We start from the raw sequence: 25,270 nt of genomic DNA, 5'->3' as shown, positions 1-25,270 counted from the left end.
TTTCTTTTTTATAAATTTGTATTTAATAATAGAATATTATATTTCTATTAAGTTAGCTAACATGTATTTTTTTAGCTCCTTCTCACTTGGAACCAGTCATGGCTGAAAAATCTTCATGTAATTTCTGTGAGTCCAGGAAGGCTCCTAATGACCTAATACTATCATATAAAAAAAGTATTAATCATTTAGAAGGCCATTAGTATGAGAAAAAGTACATGGTTATAGTTGATTTTTTTAATAAGCTGGTGTCTTTCTTTCCAAATAAATGATGTTGATATGATAGTTAAATATGATTATAGAGTATTATTATAAAAAGAGGGAATTTTAAAAAAGAGAGGGAGTATTACAAAAATGGTGATTTGTGCACAGTAAGTACTTAGTAAATACCCATTGAAGGAATAATGTGAGTTTTCAATTGAAGAACTACAGTTCTTTGTATATAATAACAAAGTTCTTCATTAACTTGAAATAAATTAGTATACCATGAAAGAATTTTATTTAGTTGAAATATTCCCCATAATCAAAGCAATTGCTGTTTGTATATGAGTAAATTTGTTATATTGCAATAATTAGACAGAGGTACATAAGCCTTTTTAATGTTTAAATTGTTTACTAACAGATTTATATACATTTACCAAACCAAAATAGAAAAAAATTATAGTAATATGTTTGCCAAAAATATTTTTCCCATTTTGGTAACATGTGGTTTGTTAATCACCTAATTGTCATTTATCTAATTAGTAAAATAGCCAAGAGCCTGAATAAATGAGGTAAAATAGTTGTCTGAAATCTGATTTTTTAATGTACATGGTCTTTATTCAGAGAAAAAGTCTGAATTCTTAAAGATTCTAGGGGGTAAAGACAGTGATGCCTCTTCTCTCTGTAAGTTGTATTGCAGGAAGGAGAACTTTGCCTTGATGGGAAATAGCGTTATAGTCAATTAGGAAGGTGTGGGTTTGAGCCTGTATCCTAAAGATGTTTGTGGCCTTTATCGAGTCACTCTTTACACTTCAATTTTCTCATTTTATTGAAACACAGACTTTTATCTTTCTCAGATAATACATTCATTCTCCAGACCTGAAGTCACCTTTTGGAGATATAATTTTAATTCTTGCTCTACTTACCTCAGGCCTTTTTTGAGGCTCAAATGAGATAAGCGAGAAATGAAAAATGCCTTAAACCTTTAAAGGACTTGACAATAAACAGTTCTTAGAATGATAATTATGAATGACAATATGTATTATGTGTTCAGAAACATGATTAATAGACTCCTGTCAAAGATGATGAAAAAAAAATGATGACAGAAGGTTCTTGGAGAAGTTTGGATTGGAACTTTATTTTGAGGAATGAGAATAGGATTTTTATTGGCACTGTTGAAGATAGTGAACAGCACAAGCCAGAGGCAATAGAAATAAACAAGTTAAAGTATTAGAATTTAAAACTATTGAGCTTAGAGTGATTTTATTTAACTTGGAGATTTACTCCTACTTAAAAAAATTGTATACAAAACAGTCTATTTTATGATACAGCCTGCTAGAGAACTAGTTGCCAAAATACCAGCACTTACTGGTTATTTAAGTAACCTAAGCATCTGAGAAAAATTTTAGTGATGATACAGATATTAGTCCCAAGTGCCTGTAGTATAGCTGTCAGTAACCATGTGCTAGAAGATGGAAAAAAATCATTTCTGTTAAGCCAAAGAATGATCTACAAATTTGGTAGAGGAGTCCACTAATGCAATGCTTTCCTTTTCTATGTATTTCTCTATTCTACGGCTTCTCCTATTAGTGTATAGTTGGGAGCATTGAAAATATGGTGTGCAGTTTTGGAATCTTTATCACAAAGTACAATTGTATGTTATTTTCAAAAGGAGTTTTGTTGTGTCTGGTTTTAGCCTAAATAGCCCCACTTGTTTTGCAAATGCCCTGAATTACATGATACCTTAGCCTTTAAGGTGATGGTTTTCAAACTCAGAACTATCTTTGGTAATGAAATCTCTTCAAACAAAATTTTATGTAAAAATCTAATTTTTTAAAAAAAGGTAAAAGGAGAGTTTTTCTATCTGACATGCTTAATAAATTCCCTAAGGCAAAACCATTAGCCTCAGGGGAATATAGTTTGAATACCATTATACTAACAAGACTTCATATGAAGGAGCAAGGTATTATTCAAGATTAGTTGTTTGTACTTGGTTCATAGGAAATAAACGGATAATTTAAACCCATCAGATTGTTAGTAAGTGGAAAAAGAACCAACTCAGAGTTTTCCATTAGGCATCTTAGTTTTTTAAGTATCTTAAAGGGTTTCTCTGAATTTTTAGAACAAAGGTTGTTTTGTTTCCAAGCCTAAATGTATTTAAGCATCTAAAGGTAAATTCATTTGTGCGAACTGAGCTTTGAACATTCTCTGTGTTTTCATTTTTTTTCTTCTTTTGCTTCAGATTCTTTTGGTCTGACTTCTTTTATACCTATTTATATATTATTTAAAAGTCTTTCTAGAATTTTCTTGTAAAAAAAGTTTATTCTGTGAGTTGTTCAAATATGTGTAGTTCATAATAGCTATTTGTATAATTTTTCTACTGATCATTTAAATTTTTCTTTTGTGATCATACAAATTTTGATCATTCTTTGTCATTTATATGATAGAATTCAATTATATTATCTTTAATTTAGCTTCAAGGTGGTTACTTAAATTCAAATATAAAGCCATTTTAGTAGCATTTGTAGGCAGTGTTCTATACTAAAGTATTCACAAATATTTTTCCCTCTATTATTTTAGGTATAAATGAAACTCTGCCTATATTAAAACGTTCTTCTGCTTCTAAAGTAAACAGTGTTACTCCAAAAAAGCCAAAGACCAGCGAAAGTGTTTCTGATATAAGTCCTTCTGCTTCATTGTCTCTAAGTAACTCTCCTCCAGTGACATCTTCCCATGTTATGATATCAAAAGGTAAATATGAATCTAGCATATAAAATAGAAATTATATTATTTATACGTTAATTTTATAAATTGATACGAATTTTTAAACTTTTATTACTGGTTGTTTAATGTTTAAAAAAGAATTTGAGTCCTGAAAATTTTTAATCTATTTTAGGTACAAATACCTCATCAGCTCACTATAAAACTGGAACATCTTTTTTAAGATCCTGTCCAAAGTGCAATGTAAAGTTTAATCTTCTGGATCCTTTGAAATATCACATGAAGGTAAAACTTTTTCAAAATTTGTCTTTTAGGGACTCTGGGTGGCTAAGTCAGTTAAGCATCTGCCTTCAGCTCAGGTCATGATCCCAGCATCCTAGGATCAAGTCCCACATCCATCTCATTGCTCATCAAGGAGCCTGTTTCTTCTTCCTGCTGCTCCCACTGTTTGTGCGCTTTCTTTCTCTCTCTCTCTCTCTTCCTCTCTCTCAGACAAAAAAAATAAATAAAATCTTTTAAAAAAAAGTTTAAAAAAGTTTTGATTTTTAAAAATATTGACAACTCTCTGAAAACATTAAGGATTGATATGTGGTAAATGCCAGTTTGTCCGGGTACTTAGATAAGAAATCTTCTCATTGGTATTTCTATATATAACCTAAGCAAAAATTTATATTTATGATGATTATCTTTATACAAGATTTTAAAATCTTTCCCAATCATGAAATCTTAAAAAAATAAGCTTATATGTTCTATAGTATATGCATATTGTATTTTTGGGGGGTATTAGAGAACACCAAGTAATCTTTGATAATTTTATTAGATGTGATAATGGCTTTATCAACCATAAAATTATTGGTAAAAGTATCTGTTTTCTGGAGCTGGATGCTGAAGTAAGGTGAAAGTGACAATGTGTGGGAGTTGCTTTACAGCTAAGGATGCTAGATCAAAGCTTTAGTTGTTGCTTTGTCTAAGAGATGTGACTGTCATTGAATTGATTTCTGAGGCTTGAGAGAATACATTAAACACAATATGTTGTATTTTAAGAAATGGAATAAATAGACCTACCTCCAAGCTCTTTAAAGTATTATATCTAGAAGACTTTTTAGAAAGTCTGGTGTTTCTCTTAGTGACAGCCCTAAGAGTATTTGTGGGTGTTGGAGTTTTCCCAGATAAGTCATTTCTTTCTTGGATCTTAACATTTCTCTTCATTTCTGACATTTTGCCACTTGTAGAACAGATGTCAATGGCAAATCTCATTTGTAAAATCATTTGCCCCAACCAGCAAAAACGGCTCAGCAGTAGGGGATCCCTCTCTGGGGCTGCCGGTAATTACATTGCTCTATTCAATCCCAAACAATTCCCAGATAAGTGAGTCCCGTGCATTACAGCCACCAAGTTGTGCAGGGGCTGCAGCCTTTGTCCTATAGGGTCCCCAGGCCGCTGGCACTCACCCTTGGCGCTTGAATCTCTGTGCATATTGTACAGCATCTGGGTGGGTCACTTGAGTATCTAACTTGATCTCCACTCAGGTCTTGATCTGATCTCACCGTGGTGAGTTCAAGCCCTGCATTGGGCTCCACACTGGATGTGGAACCTACTTAAAAAAAAAAGAATCTATGCATATTGTATTTTAACTTTTAATGAAAATAATATATTTTTCAGGATATTTTATTGACTAGGTAATGCCATTCAAACCTCTTATAAATCAGGCATTTTGTTTGGTGCTTAATCTTTCCTGTAACTTAAAAATTCCTTTTTTAACATGACTTTTTGTCTGGTGACATATGCATGTCACGTTACTCAAAATCTCAGTCTTGCATTTTAATGTTCAACACTTGGACGTAAACTCATAATGATAGAGCATTTCACAAGAAATGATAGTGTTAACTCAATCCAGAATGTAGTTTGTGTAATTGTTATAAATTTTAGCTTTATGTTGGCATAGGAAGCTCTTGAAATTTGGTTTTGGGTAATTTTTGAAGTACTAATGAAATATGAGGTCTAAGTATTATTCCGCTTAAAATATTTTGGTAGATATTGCAGCGTTCTGTTTGTCTGTGGAAAGATAATCTGTATTCTTCTTGCATGCCCAAATATAAATGGCAAGAAGGGAGAAAGGAGGCAAGAAAAAAGGCAGTGCAGATTATATTCAAGAAAGAGGGGATGAGAAGACTGCAAAGCAAAGAAGCAACTTAGGAAAAGTTAATTGCTTGCTATTTCAAAGATTGGCAGATTTTTCATTGAAATTCAGCATTTTACAAAAAATGTAGAAAGAAAAGAATTGTAAAATTCCAAACACAATTTCTTTATTCTTGGGCAAAACTGTGTTTGATCTATCACTTTTTCTACTTCCCTGAGTGTGATTCCTGTGAACTGGACTTTGGGATTTGGTTTTATATAAAAATTAACTTTTGCCAGTGTTTTCAATCTTCCTATCTTTGTGATATTATGTACAGATACTTGATGTTTTTTATCTTTTTAAAATTTTTATATGTTATAATATATAATAATATAACCTAACTATAATCTAATAATATATAAAATATTTTACATGTTATAAACATATATGATTTTTCATTAACAGATTTAACTCTTTATTAATGAAGGTCGAGAATCAGACACCACTTTTAAATTGTTGAAGGGCACAGAAAATTGAACAAGTCACCAGTAAAATAATCACTATTTACAAAGTGAGCACTTCCATTACAAGACTGCAGCTCCAGAAATAGAACACTCGAGTGTACAAGAAAGAGTCACTTCCCCAAATTGTCCTTGATTGTGACTTCTAGTTTTGCCTAGTCTTTAGCTTTAAATATGTCCACTTTTTCTTGTTTCTTCAACATCATGCCTGTGAAATTTATCCATTCTGTTGCATGTAACAGTGTTCCTTCATTAATATAGTTACTACAGTATTTTTTATATTTATAAAAAATAGAGTGTAGCAATGATCCTTCATTAATATACTCACTACAGTATTCTATTTATAAATACAAAAAATAGAGTTATCTGTTTTATTATTTTTAAAAATTTTATGTTATTTTTTCAGTGTTCCAGGAGTCATTGTTTATACACCACACTTAGTGCTCCATGTTTTAAGGACATTAAATGTCCTTAATACCCACCACCAGGCTCACCCATCTCCCCAGCCCCCTCCCCTCCAAAACCCTCAGTTTTTTTCTCAGAGTCCACAGTCTCTCAAGCTTCCTCTCCCCCTCCGATTTCCCCCAATTCACTTTTCCTTTCCTTCTCCTAATGTCCTCCATGTTATTCTTTATGCTTCACAAGTAAGTGAAACCATATGATAATTGACCTTTTAAAATTAACTTATAATGTATTATTTGTTTCAGGGGTACAGGTCTGTGATTCATCAGTTTTACACAATTCACAGCACTCACCATAGCACGTACCCTCCCCAGTGTCCATCATGTTTTACATCATAGATGGAAAGAGAAAAGGCTGAGTAGTTTAGTTACCTTTAGTTTATTTAATTTGGAGGGTAATGAAGTCATGTGATTCAAAAAGTCTAAGAAGGTGGGTGTTCATCATTCTTTACCATAAAGGAAATGCAAATTAAAACTACACTAAAATATCACCTAACACGTGTCAGAATGGCTAAAATAAACAGCACAAGAAACAAAAGGTGTTGGCAAGGATGTGTAGAAAAAGGAACCCTCATGCAGTGTTGGTGGGAATGTGAACTGATGCAGGAAACAGAATGGAGGTTCCTCAAAAAGTTAAAAATAGAACTACCCTACCACCAGAATTGCACTATTGGGTATTTACCCAAAGAATAAAGAAACATTAATTCTGAGAGATACCTTGCACCCCCGTATTCATAGCACCATTATTTACAGTAGCCAAGATGTAGAAGCAGCCCAGGTATCCACTGATGAATGAATAAAGATGTGGAATATATACACAATGGAATATGAATCAGCCATAGAAAGTGAAATCTTGCCATTTACAGTGACTTGGATGGAGCTAGAGAGTATGCCAAGAGAAATGTCAGTCAGAGAAAGACAAATACCATGTGATTTCACTTATATGTGGAATTTAAAAAACAAATTGAGCAAAGGAAAAAGGAGAAAGAGAGAGGCAAACCAAGAAGCAGACTTACAGAGAACAAACTGATGGTTACCAAAAGGGGCAGAAATAGCTGAAATAGGTGATTAAGGACTGCACTTGTGATGAGTACCAGTTGTTGTGTGGAAGTGTCGAATCACTATATTGTACACCTGAAACTAATATAACACTGTATGTTAACTAACTTGAATGAAAGTAAAAACTTTAAAAAAAGAAGAAAAAAGAAGGTACACAGTGAAGAATTCCACTTCATCTATTTGCGTAGTTCCCAGTAGGACTTGCAAAGGAAATCATTTTTTACTAATTTGTTTTATATCCTCTTTGACTTAATTTCTGAATGTACAAGCACACATGAGTGTTCTTATTTTCCGTTTTATACACAAATCATAGCACATTATATATACTTCTGTACCTGAAAAAAGTAGCAAAAATACTCTAAAATGTAGCTTTTATTTCTTGTAGCATTGTCATTAAAAACATAAGTGAGACTTGTACATTTTAGCTTATGCTTTGTTTTTAAAGGTTTTGCATTTATTTGTCAGAAAGGAAGAGAGTGTGCACACAAACAGGAGAGCAACACACAGAGGGAGAAGCAGGCTCCCAGCTGAGGAAGGAGCCCAATATGGGACTAAGACCCAGGAACCTGGGATCATGACCCGAGCCAAAGGCAAAGGCCCAACCACCCAAACCATCCAGGCATTCCACTACGTGTTTTTATATATCAGTTAAATTTACATAATAGTACAGTAAGGATTTCCATTTTGAAAAAAATGTGAATTTTAGTTTATTTGTGAATGATCTTTTGCTGTTACTATAGGTAAGGAGATAGGTATACCACAAAGATAATCTTTTCTTCCGGAGGAAGAATTTTTAGTGTTAGTTAAACATTCTGTTGATCTAAGACACTGTTCTAAGCTTTAAGGTATTATTTCATTTAATCCTTAGAAAATTCTTTAGGCTGGATCTTTTTCTCATTGTTTTATAGCCAGTTAATTGGCATAGCTGAAGTTGAAACCTCAGTCTCTTTGATGGCAAAGCCCAGGTCCTTTTCTCTCCATTTTGAAAATTATGTGGGCTGCTTTCTTGAATGTTACATAGAAACTTGAAAATAAGGGATATGATTTCTTTTTGGAGTATGGAATTGATAGTTATCAATCAAATCTAACATACTACTATGTTATGAGGTTCCTGTGTCTTCATTTATGTTCATCTGTTTGTTCTGTCATTTTTTGAGTAGGTCTCAAAGTCTGAAATTAACACTATTTTCTTTGATACCTTCTAATTCTGTTCTATGGCCATTACTATTTAGGATATAGATGAATTTATCTCTTTTAACTTCATTGTAAATGTATCCTTTAGCATTTTTATTAAGTGTTCCCTTTTTGACCTGGATTTTGTTTTGTTTGACATAGTTTCACAACCCTTGTTTTCTCATTATTACCATTTGTTGTTATATTCTTTGTTTAACTTTTTATTTTCAAGCCTTCCAAATCACTTTGTTTGGGGTATATTTCTTAATTTCATAGAGTCCTTTTTTCTTTTGTGATCCTGTGTGAAATTTCTTTTTTCAGTAGCTGAGTTAAACCTACCCATCTGTATTCATTGATAGGATAGATTTAATTGATCTGATAGGTTTGATTGGTCTTGATTCTGTCACAATTTTTTGTTTTTATTTTTCTAGGTTTTTCACTTTGTGGTTGCTTTGTGAGTATGTAGTTTGGGTTTTTAGAAAAGTTTATATTTTTAGGGGCACCTGGGTGGCTCAGTGGGTTAAAGCCTCTGCCTTCGGCTCAGGTTATGATCCCAGGGTACTGGGATCGAGCCCCGCATTGGGCTCTCTGCTCAGCGGGGAGCCTACTTCCTCTCTCTCTCTCTCTCTCTGCCTGCCTCTCTGCCTACTTGTGATCTCTGTCTGTCAAATAAATAAATAAAATCTTTTTTTTTTAAAAGAAAAGTTTATATTTTGCTCTCTATTCTTAAAGAATTCTTTAGTGAAATTCCACAACTGAAAATTGTATATAATAAATGAACTAGTTTTATCTCATTGAGAATTAAAACTTTATATATATGAAAGTATCCATATTAGGGTCAGTTTATTTGAGGTCTTGATTTTATTCATGAGGTTGATTTCCCCTTTACATATTTCAGCATTCTAGATAGAATGTGTTGAGGTTTTTAAATTATAACTTACACTTACCTTTTTGTGTCTGGTACATTTGCCAGTACCTTGAGTCTGGGGAATGGCAAGTTACCTGTGCTTATAGTCAAGTTCCAGCCAGGCTTTACCAAAATACTACTGTATTATTTGATAATTTAACGTGTACATAATGGCATATAAAACTACCTTTCTGGGACACCTGAGTGGCTTAGTCATTTAAGTGTCATCTTTCGGCTCAGGTCATGATCCTAGGCTCCAGGGATCTGGCTGTGCATTGGACTCCTTGCTCAGTGGGAAGCCTGTTTCTCCCTGTCTCTCTGCCGGTAGCTCCCCCTGCTTGTGCTTTCTCTCTGTCAAAAAAATAAATGAAAATCTTTTAAAAACATAAAATAAAATACCTTTCCTTTTAAGCTATATCTTGATATATGAAGTGAAAGGTTTTGGGCCAAGGATCAAATTATTAAAATATTTACATCTGAAAATTGAAATTACAAGGAAAGTGGTGTTAGGTATATAGCCATCCCTGGCGTCAGGTTTTTAATTTGTTTTTGAAGTTATTTTGTTATTAAGGTAAGAGATGTTTGAATTTTTGATTGTTTGCATTTTTTAGACTTTATAAAGAAAGAAGCCAACATTTTGGTGACTGTCTCTCCAGATATATTGCTAAGCATAGTTTTACAGAAGCTGGCCCTAGTTATAAACAGAGAATCGTTTTTTTGGTATCTAATTTTTTTAAAAGACCTAAGTAAACCTTACATATATTTTTTTTCTCTTTCAGCGTTGTTGTCCAGACATGGTAAATAAATTTTTGGAAATGATTAAAGCAGAACTTGCTATTACTGAAAATAAAAAAAACGGTGCAGAGAAAGGAAAATTGATCATGTTAGTTAGTGACTTTTACTATGGAAGACATGAAGGAGCTATTGATGATGAACAGAAGACTTACACAACCTTTAAATGCTTCAGTTGCTTGAAAGTTCTTAAAAACAATATTAGGTATGTAAATATTTATTTCTCTTTCTGTCTGAAAATTGGAATGCTACTGATATAAATATCATATCTTTATTTTTCTGTGCTATCCTAGATAAGCTATTTTAGGAGTTTGACACGTGGATCCCCTTCATTGTATTTCTTTAATACAACTTAAGGGCAAAATTTATTTTAACTTAGAGAAAAATCACTTGTCTATATTTATCATCGAATTCATAATTTTCAATGAGGTGTTTTTATTATTAAGCTTCTTTTGAATCTGCTTTGCCTATCACAGGAAGAGCTATTTTATCCATTTTGACCTCTTCCATGTTATTCTTATTTAATACTCTAGTTTTTCACTTCATATTATCATCTTTATCACATTAACCTTGCAGAGAAAGTGACACTTTTGATGATCTTCTTTAGAGAAGTGCCAGTTTATGAAACATGTCTGCTTTGAGTTTTTAATTTAACACATTTTAAAAGTAGAGATTTAATTTTTAGTTTTAAAGATTTTGAAGATTTATATGTTATGCTTTAAATTTTAGGAACTTTCACTTTGCAGTCTTTGAGGAATATGGCATATTATGTATCTACAATCCTAAGTAAGATAGCAACCAAAACAAAGTAACAAGATATACTGATTGGTATTTTTCATTGGTTATGTAGCCTGACATTGTCTTTTCAACATTTTTTTTTTTAATATTTCTAATTTTTTATTTTTTTATAAACATATATTTTTATCCCCAGGGGTACAGGTCTGTGAATCACCAGGTTTACACACTTCACAGCACTCACTAAATCACATACCCTCCCCAATGTCCATAATCCCACCCCCTTCTCCCAAACCCCCTCCCGCCGGCAACCCTCAGTTTGTTTTGTGAGATTAAGAGTCACTTATGGTTTGTCTCCCTCCCAATCCCATCTTGTTTCATTTATTCTTCTTCTACCCACTTAAGCCTCCATGTTGCATCACCACTTTATTATAAAAATTTTCCAATATTCCTCAAAGTTGAAAAAATTTTACAGTAAACATCTGTATAATTACTACCTTGATCCTACCATTAACATTTTACCTCAGATGTACCACACACCTGTTCACCAATAGACTCTATCTGATTTGTTTTACATTTTGGAGTAAATTACAGACATCAGTATACTTCCCTTAAACGAGATAGTCATATGTATGTATATTGTGCCACACACATATACACACATGCATGTGTAAACTTTTAAAGATATTTACCATTGATAACTATCCTTTGCAACTAGCATTCTTAGGTATCCTATAGGTCATTTCTAAGCCTAGCATTTATTTCATTGTCTGATGAATTCTTGAGTCCAAAATGAAGTACATAGAAAACCCCCGAAACGCATTGTAATATAAACCTAAAACAATTGTGAATGTTACATTTGTGGTAGTGCCTTAGAGTTTTCAAAGACCTTTCACATATATTTATATGAGTTTTCATACTTCTCTACCTCCTTTTATCAAGCCCTAATAGCCATTAGTTGCTTATGGCCCAGTAGCTTAAGAGAAAAGAATTGTGCTTTGATATGTGACACTGAAAGAGTGGGCTAGAACTCTGTGACCTGCTTCCATATCTTTACCTTTTTACAGTAAAATAATCAGAAAAGAAAATTGATAAATTGAGTAAAATACATAGAAAAGTGGGTCTCTGTTTAAGTTCCTTATTATACTTAAATGTTATATGATATTTGAAGTTCTTTCAGCAATAGCATTTTGTTTTTTCTTGTAAGATTAGTCCATTTACTATTTAACATGAAGTTTCCCTTTTTTTTGTTTTCATTCCAAAGGACTGGTTACACATTATTAGGATATCTAGAAGTTTTAAGCTAACCATATTTTATAACATTTAGAAATTTTGTAGCATTTTTGACATATTTTTAGTAAGTAAAACCTGAACAGTAGACTCTGGGTAACCAAAGAGGTTAATGTGTGTTAAATAATATTTTACCTTAATGGTAAAGTCTGGGATGGCAAATTGATGGTTTTAGAGGATGATAGAAGCTGATAGTTCAAGATTTCTACTCTCTGCCCTGTCAAGATATTGTAGGATTATTTTTTCCTGCATTAAGTGTCACTAAAACCAGTTAGGGATATTTTATTCTGAGAATTGTTTTGTGAGGGGGTTGCTTTTTCCCACATCTCCATCTGCTGGTTTGAGAAACGTGCACTGCCGATGGGGGCAGTGTAATAATTGAGAGATAGCTAGTTAGTTAACAGATCACTTTATACAGATAGATTTTATTTATTACTTAAAGTTATGAGCTGAAAGGTTAATGGCTTATGACCTTTATATGTAAATATTTAGCCAAAACTAGGACTTTTTTAAAAAACGGATTTTAATAGAGATGATGTTAAAATTAAAGGGGGTGGTTACCTGGCTGGTTCAGTTGGCAGAGCATGTGATTCTTCATCTGAGGCTCATGAGTTCAAGCCTCACATTGGGTGTGGAGCCTACTTAAAAAAATTAAAGGAGAAAAAAATATTTCAGAGTGTACCATGAGCAGGAGATGTAAAAAGATAAGTGTTAAAGCCTGTGTATTATGATTGCTACCTAGGTTGATGACACTATCACTTCAAGATTATATCCTTTTGGGACTCATAATGAGTAACTGTTAATATTTGACTCAGTATTAAAATTGTTACTTTGAATAACTTTGAAATTTAGTAAAAAGTTTTAATAAGCGCTCTGAAATAGATCTGCCTTTTTATATTTTACTCTCTGCCACCGAAGGTCACAATTCCTTCTTATAAGAAACCTCTTAGGGGGAGCCTGGGTGGTCCAGTGGCTTAAGCCTCTGCCTTCAACTCAGGTCATGATCTCAGGGTCCTGGAATCAAGCCCTGCATTGGACTCTCTGCTTGTCAGGGAGCCTGCTTCCTCCTCTCTGCCTGCCTCTCTGCCTACTTGTGATCTCTTTCTGTCAAATAAATATATAAAACCTTGAAAAAAAAGAAACCTATTAGGGAATCTGATAGTGGAATGTAGAGCTAAAAAGTGGACTGTGCTTCAGAGGGCATGGTCTGTGAAAAATGAAGTGTTTGTGCTCACAGTAAACCAGCACTATTAAATAAAACAAAAAGGTTCTTGTAATCAAGAAAAATCCTCATAATTAAAGGTATTAAAATTTCTACTACTTGCATTTAGAAACCAAAGCACAAATAAAAATATTAATTTGTCATTAGGCAGCTGACAACCTATTGTATATCTTTGAAAGATTTCTCTCGGGACTGTGTAGGTGCTTTTGGTGATAAGATTTTCTTTCCATAGGGATTTTATTTTCAAATGTAAATAGTACTTCGTGTATGGAAAAGAAGCCTGTTGTCCTTTACAAAATTTTTTAAAGGTTTTATTTATTTATTTATTTGAGAGAGAGATAGCGAGAGAAAGAGACAGACAGAGAGAAGGAGCGGGGAGAAGAGGAAGAAGCAGGCTTCCCTCTGAGCAGGGAGCCTGACTCGAGACTTAATCCCAGGACCCTGGGATCATGACCTGAGCTGAAAGCAGATACTTAACTGACTGAGCCACCCAGGAGCCCCTTTTTACAAAATTTTTTAAAATTTGAAGTAATGAAGAGTTCTAGCAAATTAGTGGTATTTCATATGAACTGTAGAAATGGATTGTTTTAAAACAAAGATGCAAAGAAAGTTGTTTACTGAGCCACTTAATGAAAGTGATTATTGGGACTAGTGGATGGCTCAGTTGGTTAAGAGTCTGCCTTCAGCTCAGGTCATGATCCCTGGGTCCTGGGATCGAGTGCCGCATTGATCTTGCTCTGCCTGCCCCTCCCCCTACTTCTGCTTGCTTGCTCTCTCTGACTGACAAACAAATAAATGTGGTTATTTCAAGTGCACACTTTTCTAGAGGACTCTAAGACTTTGGAGATATTATTTTGAGTACTATAACTGCATTTTTACCATTTAGGTTCAAATCTTTATTTAAGAGGTTTTTTCCCTTGATTATAAATCTGAATATTTGTACCTGTTGACAATCACTTACAGGTTTATGAACCACATGAAGCACCATTTGGAACTTGAGAAGCAGAACAGTGAGAGCTGGGAAAACCACACTACCTGCCAGCATTGTTACCGTCAGTATCCCACACCATTCCAGCTGCAGTGTCACATTGAGAGTACACACACTCCCCATGAGTTTTCTAGTAAGTCACAATTTTATTGAAGTCTTGAACAGTAATTTTTTTTTTTTGTCATCTAAACTATGAGGAATCCTTAAGAATTCTGATTAGAAACCTAAAAATGAGAAATGGACTTTGGATTTGAGGGCACAGTTTAAAGACAGGTTTTCACTTATATAAACTTTTCGATAGAGTTGCTTTTTAAAACTGAAGTCCCTCTTGTACATAGAAACTTCATTTGCATAACTCATGCGTTCATTATGTATAGGGGGCTAAGTTAGGGTTCTCTGGTTTGCAAGTATGAAATCGTTAGTCTTGATTTATACTCTCATAAGAAAAGTAACCACAATGATAATTAAAAATCACAGAGTCTGGGGTTAGCTAGGATTTAAATTCCAGTTCTGCATCTTAATATAGCTGTGAGATTTTAGGCAAGTTACTTAATCTTTCTGTGCCTCAGGTTCCTCATCTGAAAAATGGGGGTAAAATAGCAGTATTCTGTCAATGATGGCATGAGAGGTAAGCTAATATAAGTAGAGTCCGTGGAACAACATTACAGAGTTAACAACTATGGAACTATTGGAGCCATCACCACTGTTACTGTTACTACTTATTGCTATTGTTGTGGATGTACAAAATTACTCTTTTATTTATTATACATCTGTAAAATAGTAATGTGGTTTTTTTTTTCCTACTTTCAGCGATTTGCAAAATCTGTGAATTATCATTTGAAACAGAGCATGCTCTTTTGCAACATATGAAGGATACTCATAAACCCGGTGAAATGCCATATATTTGCCAGGTACACATACATTTTATCATGTACTTAGGTACTTGTTTTAGTTTCATGTGCTACAAAATAGTATTATTCTATTGATCTTTTTAATAACTGTTAGAATAAAATGAATTACTAAAATCTTCAATAGTGGAAGCTCCCTTGATATAACTCATATAGGTGTTGATGGTTTGGACTTGGACTAGAGGCTATGGTTTACTGACCCCTGTACTAGACAAACAGAATACCCTGCTGGAGAAGACAAATATGTGGATTTTCTTACCATGTACAGAAGAACATAGACATGGCAGAGAAATAGGAAATGCTGTTAGTTATGGGGAACTTAGCTAAATGCTTTGGAACTTGTATTTTTCCAGAATTTGAAGTGGTCCCCAATTAGATAGCAAGATAAGAAAAATTGCCTCTTGCCATAGCCTGGATGCTGTCTAAAATCCAAAGAAAAGAATATTCTATTTTATGTAGCAGGAAAAACTTTCTCAGACAAGAGATGTCAGAGTTTGAAAATTCAAGCAAGTTAGGGGGGATAGTACACCTGAAAAGAAGGAAATCTGGTTATATTTAGGAATATATCCCTAAACTTCAAAAGATAACTTTTCTTTTTCAAGGATTATACTTATTATTTCCAGTGCTAGAATTCTTGGTTGTATAGGCAACAGAGCTGAATTAGTAGTGCATGATATTCCTCTTAAACGAATGACTTGACATTGCTACTTTGATGTAATCGTGTTTCAGTTATGAACTTTGAAGTTAAACTAAACCCTCTTTGTATTTCTAGGTGTGCCAGTTTAGATCATCATCATTTTCTGATGTAGAAAGTCATTTTAGAGCATCTCATGAAAACACTAAGAACTTGCTATGTCCATTTTGCCTCAAAGTTAGTAGAATGGCAACTCCCTACATGAATCATTACATGAAGCATCAGGTGAGATTTAGCAGTTATTTGCTCATTTTGTCTTAGTAAAAAGGTAGATATATAAAACTTTGAGCATTGGTTAGATTTGTTCTAAAAGGAAAGTTAAGTGATTCCAAATGACACAATTAATTTACAATTTATGCTGAATGACTTGTGAAACTTCCACTTCTTTTCTTTGTCTGCCTCCCAGTGGTGATGAGGCTCTTGACTAGTGAAGATTCAGAAGCTTAGGTTAGAAATAGGAACCCTGGAGTGGAAGGAAAGAGGAAAGATGGATGAAATATTTAAGTTGACTATTTCAGGGATCTAAGAGTGGTGAAAATGGGAATGATTTTGAAGGTAGTTAATCAAGAGCAAGAAAGAGGAGGTGTTGGAACTAGAGATTAAGACTGAGGACTCATTCTTCTTTTTTCCTCCTCTTCAAACTTCATTTCCACTTTATAACTTACTTTTCATTATGAAAAGACATGTGGTTGTTATTAGCAACCCAGAATGGTCTTTTGTAGCAGCAAGTGACAAAGAAAACAGCAATGACACTTATTTCTAAATATGTGAACTATGCCAAAGAGCTACATTTAGGTTATAACTTGTTTCTGGTTGATTTTTGCCAGTTCTGCTATGTAGTTTCTGGAATACCAGTGTTAGTGCTTGCCCCTTTCTCTTGAATTCTCATTTTATCCTTGCTGGGTCTTTTCCTGACACAATTAGACCATCCTTTAGTTAGGCTGAAAACTATGATGAAACAGTAAGCCTATTCTTGAGTGTTTGAAAGAGCAGCAGTACCTTTGCCAAAATTAGAAGTCAGTGAGTTTACTAAATATGATTTAGTTTACTAAAGTTTACTAAATATGATTATGTAATCAAGTTTTGTCTCCTCAGCTCATTACATTTTCTTATTATTGATTGCATTGTCATGGCCAATTTACTCAGCATTGGTGCTAACATGGTTTTCAGTTCTAGTCATTAGATGATCATGAAATCAACTTGTTAATTGAAAAAAATTTACAAAATTAGAATATCCAAGTATGTTCAGAATCACCTATGTTATGACTGGGATGGTTCCAACATGCTGGCATGACATCTCACCCTTAAAGAACCTCAGGTAAAATCTTTCTATTCTGGAGTTTCCCCAACGGTTTTCCATCAGATGTTAATAGATGTCCCACTCTAAAATTGCTCCTGGGAAAAGAAATTCAGTAAATGGATAGATTTATAAAATTAACAGGTTTTTTTTTTTTTAAATTTTAAGATTAGAGCTTTTAAAATGCTGGAAAACCTCATAAATCTCCAAGGAAGGGATATTGTATAGACTGTCCCCAATACTTATTTAACCATTTATTTGCACAATACCTATTAACATTTCTTGAGAAATAGTTTGGAAAATGCGGGCGCCTGGGTGGCTCAGTGGTTGAGGCCTCTGCCTTCGGCTCAGGTCATGATCCCAGGGTCCTGGGATCGGGCCCCGCATCGGGCTCTCTGCTCAGCGGGGAGCCTGCTTCCCCCCCACCTCCGCCCCTCTGCCTGCCTCTCTGCCTACTTGTGATCTCTGTCTGTCAAATAAATAAATAAAATTTAAAAAAATTTAAAAAAAAATTTAAAAAAAATAGTTTGGAAAATGCTGGTCTCGGTTCTTTATTCCATCTTTTGACCTTTGATTTTGAAAGAAAGAATGAGATATAAAACAGCTCTAACTACTTCATTATGAAGCTTTTAACACAGTGCTTTCTGCCGTGCTTTCCTAAGCTCCAGAGTGAGGTATAGATGTAACAGAGTATTAGTATCCTTAGAAAGGTAAGAAAGAGATGGGTGGACCTGGTATGGGGACTGTGTCTCTTAAAAGTGGTTTACCTGATCTGTAGTCACTCTTCATACCCTGAATTGTATGTCTTCATTTGCCAGGTGTATAAGGAAGAGTTAACCCAGCAGGTGTGAGTTGTTCAAATCCTGTACATTTTCATAAGTACTTGCATACTTCCATAATTGGCCCTTGGCTAACTCCTGGAAACCGAGCCTTTGTTTTTAATTGATGATGGTTTTTCATGTCTGGAACCTAAGCCAAATTTTACCAGCTTTTCTGGATCATTTGTACCAAAAGTACGATTATGGTGAACACCTGCTTTTCCTCTGGGAGACTGAAGATTTGGTGACTAAACCTTGTTAACAAAACAAAACAAAACAAACCTCTGGCCTCTTAGACTCAAGAGAGCTTTCCTGGTAAAAAGCACTTGATACATGTTGCTGCAGTTAGTTGCTGGGGGATTGACTGAGTCATGTAGTCATGTACTGGGCAACTCCACTGGGAAAGGGTGCTTGGAAACTGGTGCTAGTATCCTCCAGACTCCACCCAATGCCCTTTAATCCTGCTCTGTATCCTTTCACTATAATAAATCGTTATCTATGAGTTTAACAACTTCTAAGTCCTACAAGTTCTGGGAGTAGTCTTGAGGACTACTGACACAACATTGGTGCCCAGTTTTTGAGTTTGGAGTACCTAAGAGTTAGGCGGTCAGCAGTCAACAGAGGAAAGACTCTATTTTTTTTTTTAAAGATTTTATTTATTCGACAGAGAGATCACAAGTAGGCAGAGAGGCAGACAGTGGGAGAGGGGGAAAGCAGGCTCCTCGCTGAGCAGAGAGCCCGATGTGGGGCTCAATCCTAGGACCCTGAGATCATGACCTGAACCAAAGGCAGAGGCTTAACCACTGAGCCACCCAGGTGCCCCAAGGAAAGACTCTCTGAATCAGAAGGATCATCAAGCATTTTTCAAAGCACTTGCAGTTTACATAGTTGTTCACAGAAGACTCAAAAACTGTCACTGAGCAAGATTATACTTGTAATTGAGATAATGTAAGTATGATTTTAAATATTAGGAATTATTGAATATATGGCTCATTTTATTCTTTTTAAAGACTTTAGTTGTAACCTTTTCCTAAAAGGAATATATTATCATGTCTGAAGTGATTTTAGAGCTAACAAATACAGTTCGCACAACTTTTAAGAAAGGATGAGGGACCTTAGATATGTCGAGTATTCTTACTAGATCTTTAAAAAAATTCAAAAGTAAATATATACTAATCACTTGCAGTATGACAGTCACAGTGTTTTTACTTCCATTATTTTGTTTTAGTCCTCTCAGCCACCCTATAAAATAGGTATGTGGTCATTTTCATTTCATCGATGAGGAAACAAAGATTTAGAGAGAATAAGTTACTTGCCCAGTGTCATATTCTCTAATAAAGCGCAAAGCCAAAAATAGACTTAAAGCCCAAGGTTTTACTAGAGTCATATCCTTTACTGAAGCTAAGTCTCAAAGCAGATGTTACAGATAGTCAGAATTAGCCTTCAGAATTCTTCAGATCACCCAAACAATACAGTGTGTTTGTCAGGAAGTTCAAATGAAACAAGTTATTCTCTATCCTTGAAACAGATCACCAATTTTTTGGTTGAATGTCGTATTATTTAAAGATGTACTATATTATCCTCCTTACCACATCTCAAGCATACATGCATTAAGATATGCAAGACTTGAGTCCAACTAAGGGAATAGTAGCTTAATGTCTCCCATCCCAGGGTGCTGCGTAAATGCTCATTCAATGAAATGGCAGACATTTTCAACTAGTTAAATTGTGCCTGCTTCTCTTGTGCACGCTCTGTCAGTCTCTTGCTGTCTGCCTCACTATTTATTTAACAAATACTTATTGAGTGCTTAATATATGCCAGGGACTGTTTCACAGAAGTGAGCAAAGCAAAGTTTGTGCTCTCTGGAATTTGCATTGTAGTGAAAAAAAGTATGTGTATTATGTCTGAATGTTTATGTATGCCAGCTGGTGATAAGTACTATGGGAAGAAAACATGTGAGGGCTGTGAGTGCCATGACTTAGGAGGTAAAGGAGCCATATCTGTTTTTTAGATGGGCAAAGAGAGCCTCTCCAGAGTAAATAAGGGGTTAGCTATGTGGGTATCTGGGAGAGAACATTCCAAGGAGAGGGAACAGTAAGTAGGCAGTGAGGTGAGCATATATCTAGATGTTCAAGGAGCAGCAAGAAGGCCAGTGTGGCCGGAGCATGGCAAACAAGTGGGAGGAAGAGTAGTAGGAAAGAAGATCATACCAGTAGAGAGCAGAGCAGATAGCGTAGGGTCCTGTGAGCCAGAGTTAGGATTTTGGGGTGGTATGGAAAGCCATTGGCAGCTTTAAGCATGTGAGAGATGACTCTGGGAACTATGGAGAGAATACACTGTTAGGAGGAAAGAGTGGAAACAAGAAGGCAGGAGGCTATTGTTAGAGTCCACGTGAGTGGTTTGGACTGATACTGTGGCTGAACAGGTGATCCTGAAGGTAGAGCTGACAGATTTTATTAATGAGTTGCTGGATGTGGGGTGTGAAAGACAAGAGTTAAGAGTAACCGAGTTCTTTTGTCCTGAGCCACTACCAAGAATGGTGTTCCCATTATTGAGATATTGGGAAGACTAAGCAAGGAACAGATTTTTTTTTTTCAGGGTGAACAGGGGAAAATTTAGAGTTCAATTTTGTCCATGTGGACTTGAAATACCTATTAGATATCAAGTAGTGATGTGGAGTAGGCAACTGGATGGATACTATTTAAAATCGTGAAACTAGGTGAGGTATAGGTACCAGCAGAGAAAAGACTTCCAGACTGTACTCTGGGGAATTTTCTTTCTGTCCTGTTACCTTGCTGTCTGTTTCTTGACTGAGATCTTTTTCCCTTTCTCCTCTCTTTTAAGCATGTATTAGGTGAATAATCTGTTTACATTGCCTGTACCTATGATATGATCTAATGTACCATACTTTAAAATTGTCTTTAAAATGAACCTAAAACAGTAATATAGAAACATATTTCCATATTGCTTTGAAATTTTTAAAAAAGATTTTATTTATTTATTTGACAGAGCACACACAAGCAGGGGGAGCGGCAGGCAGAGGGAGATGGGGAAGCAGGCTTCCTGCCGAGCAGGGATCCCCGGACCCTGGGATCATGACCTGAGCCGAAGGCAGATGCTTAACTGACTGAGCCACCCAGGCGCCCCTGCTTTGAAATTTTTAAAGAAATTTTATTTATCAAATGCCTGCTGTGCACCAGTAACTGCTAGCTACTTTCGTTTATTTTAACTCATTCGCTTCTCCTAAATGACTGTTTTGTGCTTAACATAGAAATAGTGACAGGCCTGTGGAGATGTAGCTTTGGAGAAAACATTCTTTTGCATTTGTATGTTCTAAATTTACATATAAATATAAAAAATATTTTTAATTAGAGCATATACATAAAGACTGTAATTGTTAATATATATTAGAAGACCCACTAGTTGTGAGCCAATGACTTAGAACTCTCTTGGGTCCCAATTCGCACCGATAATATAATAATAGGCCTTGAGAAGACCTAGTCAAGGGGTTCTCTGACAGTAGATTGGGATCAGTTGTTCTGATTTGTACTTCTACACGTGTGCTGTTCAGTATCACAGCCACTAGCCACCTGTGTCTATTTAAATTTAAATTAATTAAATTTTTTGGTTTTGAGAATTTCAACTTTTTATGAAGCAAATAGAAGTTTTAAAAATTAAAAATAACTTGGTCTTTTCTAGGATAAAAATACAGTATAACTCATTTTCATGGAATCATGTGTTTATACTTCAAATGTATTCAAATGAATACATTTGAACATTGAAATGAATGGTTTATAGAGGGCACATACCTCAATATCATCAAATCCATCTATGAAAAACCCACCACAAATATCATTCTCAATGGAGAAAAACTGAAAGCTTTTCCGCTAAGGTCAGGAACATGACAGGGATGTCCATTATCACCACTGCTATTCAACATAGTACTAGAGGTCCTAGCCTCAGCAATCAGTCAACAAAAGGAAATTAAAGGCATCCAAATCGGCAAAGAAGTCAAATTATCACTCTTCGCAGATGATATGATACTATATGTGGAAAACCCAAAAGACTCTACTCCAAAACAGCTAGAACTTATACAGGAATTCAGTAAAGTGTCAGGATATAAAATCAATGCACAGAAATCAGTTGCATTTCTCTACACCAACAGCAAGACAGAAGAAAGAGAAATTAAGGAGTCAGTCCCATTTACAATTGCACCCAAAACCATAAGATACCTAGGAATAAACCTAACCAAAGAGGCACAGAATCTATACTCAGAAAACTATAAAGTACTCATGAAAGAAATTGAGGAAGACACAAAGAAATGGAAAAATGTTCCATGCTCCTGGATTGGAAGAATAAATATTGTGAAAATGTCTATGCTACCTAAAGCAATCTACACATTTAATGCAATTCCTATCAAAGTACCATCCATCTTTTTCAAAGAAATGGAACAAATAATTCTAAAATTTATATGGAACCAGAAAAGACCTCGAATAGCCAAAGGGATATTGAAAAAGAAAGCCAAAGTTGGTGGCATCACAATTCCGGACTTCAAGCTCTATTACAAAGCTGTCATCATCAAGACAGCATGGTACTGGCACAAACAGACACATAGATCAATGGAACAGAATAGAGAGCCCAGAAATAGACCCTCAACTCTACAGTCAACTAATCTTCGACAAAGCAGGAAAGAATGTCCAATGGAAAAAAGACAGCCTCTTCAATAAATGGTACTGGGAAAATTGGACAGCCACATGCAGAAAAATGAAATTGGACCATTTCCTTACACCACACACAAAAATAGACTCAAAATGGATGAAGGACCTCAATGTGCGAAAGGAATCCATCAAAATCCTTGAGGAGAACACAAGCAGCAACCTCTTCGACTTCAGCCGCAGCAACATCTTCCTAGGAACAACGCCAAAGTCAAGGGAAGCAAGGGCAAAAATGAACTATTGGGATTTCATCAAGATCAAAAGCTTTTGCACAGCAAAGGAAACAGTTAACAAATTCAAAAGACAACTGACAGAATGGGAAAAGATATTTGCAAACGACATATCAGATAAAGGACTAGTGTCCAGAATCTATAAAGAACTTAGCAAACTCAACACCCAAAGAACAAATAATCCAATCAAGAAATGGGCAGAGGACATGAACAGACATTTCTGCAAAGAAGACATCCAGATGGCCAACAGACACATGAAAAAGTGCTCCATGTCACTCGGCGTCAGGGAAATACAAATCAAAACCACAATGAGATATCACCTCACACCAGTCAGAATGGCTAAAATCAACAAGTCAGGAAATGACAGATGCTGGCGAGGATGCGGAGAAAGGGGAACCCTCCTACACTGTTGGTGGGAATGTAAGCTGGTGCAGCCACTCTGGAAAACAGCATGGAGGTTCCTCAAAATGTTGAAAATAGAACTTCCCTATGACCCAGCAATTGCACTATTGGGCATTTACCCTAAAGATACAAACGTAGTGATCCAAAGGGGCACGTGCACCCGAGTGTTTATAGCAGCAATGTCCACAATAGCCAAACTATGGAAAGAACCTAGATACCCATCAACAGATGAATGGATCAAGAAGATGTGGTATATATACACAATGGAATACTATGCAGCCATCAAAAGAAATGAAATCTTGCCATTTGCGACAACATGGATGGAACTAGAGCGTATCATGCTTAGCGAAATAAGTCAAGCAGAGAAAGACAACTATCATATGATCTCCCTGATATGAGGAAGTGGTGATGCAACATGGGGGCTTAAGTGGGTAGGAGAAGAATAAATGTAACAAGATGAGATTGGGAGGGAGACAAACCATAAGTGACTCTTAATCTCACAAAACTGAGGGTTGCTGGGGGGGAGGGGGTTGGGGAGAAGGGGGTGGGACTATGGACATTGGGGAGGGTATGTGTTTTGGTGAGTGCTGTGAAGTGTGTAAACCTGGTGATTCACAGACCTGTACCCCTGGGGATAAAAATATATGTTTATAAAAAATAAAAAATTATTAAAAAAAAAACTTTCATGCTACAAAGGTATAGGACTCATCACATTTTAATGTAACTGATACAGTTTTCATTTTGATTGCCTATGTGGTAAGAAATACTTTTTTTTAAGATCTTTTTTCTTTTTTTTAGTAAATGTCTACACCCAATATGGGATTCAGACTTAAAACCCTGAGACCAAGAGTTGTATGCTCTACTGACTGAGCCATCCAAGCACCCCACAAATACTTTTGAAACACAAATACTAATGCAAGCAGTGTTTTTAAAAATGAAATAATATTTTGGCATTATTTATGATGGGATATGGTAAAATACTGGTTTTTTAAAAATCATTTAGCCGTTACAATTTAGAGCAACTTCAGGTTCCAGGATTTGTGGTGGTAGAAGTTATTATTTCTGATAGTATTTTTAATTTTTTTTTTTTTGTAAACAGAAAAAAGGAGTTCATCGTTGTACAAAATGCAGACTACAGTTTTTGACCTGCAAAGAGAAACTGGATCACAAGACCCAGCATCGGACCTTTATAAAGCCTAAAGAGCTAGAAGGATTGCCTCCTGGTACAAAAGTGAGTTTTAAATATGCTGTATTTTGGGGCATCTGAGTGGCTCAGTGGGTTAAGCCTCTGCCTTCGGTTTGGGTCATGGTCTCAGGGTCCTGGGATGGAGCCCTCTGCTTGGCAGGGAGCCTGCTTCCCTCCCTCTCTCTGCCTGCCTCTCTGCCTACTTGTGAGCTCTCTCTGTCAAATAAATAAATAAAATCTTTTAAAAAAAATTTTTAAAAATATGTTGTATTTTAACATTTTGTGTGATAATACAAGTAAATTCCTGCCTGGCTTTTTTTATAATATTAAAAATTAACTTCTGCTTGTCATTAAGATTTAATTTTAGGTTTTGTCATTCTTTTTTTTTTTTTAATTTTATTTGTCAGAGAAAGAGAACACAAGCAGGGGGAGTGGCAGGCAGAGGGAGAAGCAGGCTCCCTGCTGAGCAAGGAGTTCAATGGGGGACTCGATCCCAGGACCCTGTGATCATGACCTGAGCCGAAAGTAGACACTTAACCGACTGAGCCACCCGGGTATCCCTTAGGTTTTGTCATTCTTATGTTTGGAAAGAAAAACTAATACCCATTGTTTTTTGAGTTAATTGACACATGCTACATTGGAGCACATCCTTTGTAGTGAGTGCAGCTAGATTAACTATAGACTAAGTCAGTGAGTTGTCTTTGTGTCCCTAGCATCTATCATAGTGCCTTGAATGTCATCCTTTGTTGAAGCTGGTATTATTGAGTCTACTTTCCATTCCTTATATATTCTGTATACATGTCCCTTATTAGAAATACGACTTGCCAGATGCCT

The 25,270-nt window shown here is 35.3% G+C and overlaps 1 protein-coding gene across 4 annotated transcripts in view; it reads left to right on the top strand.

The window, feature by feature from the left end:
* The window catches only part of ZNF280C (zinc finger protein 280C), a 66,060-nt gene that overhangs the window by 25,977 nt on the left and 14,813 nt on the right, over nt 1-25,270 (top strand). For all 4 annotated transcript variants that reach the window (XM_059157415.1, XM_059157413.1, XM_059157416.1 and 1 more), the window contains 7 exons: nt 2,779-2,949; nt 3,095-3,204; nt 9,939-10,156; nt 14,162-14,319; nt 14,997-15,097; nt 15,867-16,013; nt 24,350-24,481. In XM_059157415.1, coding sequence (XP_059013398.1) covers nt 2,779-2,949; nt 3,095-3,204; nt 9,939-10,156; nt 14,162-14,319; nt 14,997-15,097; nt 15,867-16,013; nt 24,350-24,481 — 1,037 coding nt within the window. The remainder of the gene's footprint in view (nt 1-2,778; nt 2,950-3,094; nt 3,205-9,938; nt 10,157-14,161; nt 14,320-14,996; nt 15,098-15,866; nt 16,014-24,349; nt 24,482-25,270) is intronic.

This window comes from Mustela lutreola, chromosome X, assembly GCF_030435805.1.
Source record: "Mustela lutreola isolate mMusLut2 chromosome X, mMusLut2.pri, whole genome shotgun sequence".
NCBI classification, from domain to species: Eukaryota; Metazoa; Chordata; class Mammalia; order Carnivora; family Mustelidae; genus Mustela; species Mustela lutreola.
This window is presented reverse-complemented; position numbering and strand designations above follow the sequence as displayed.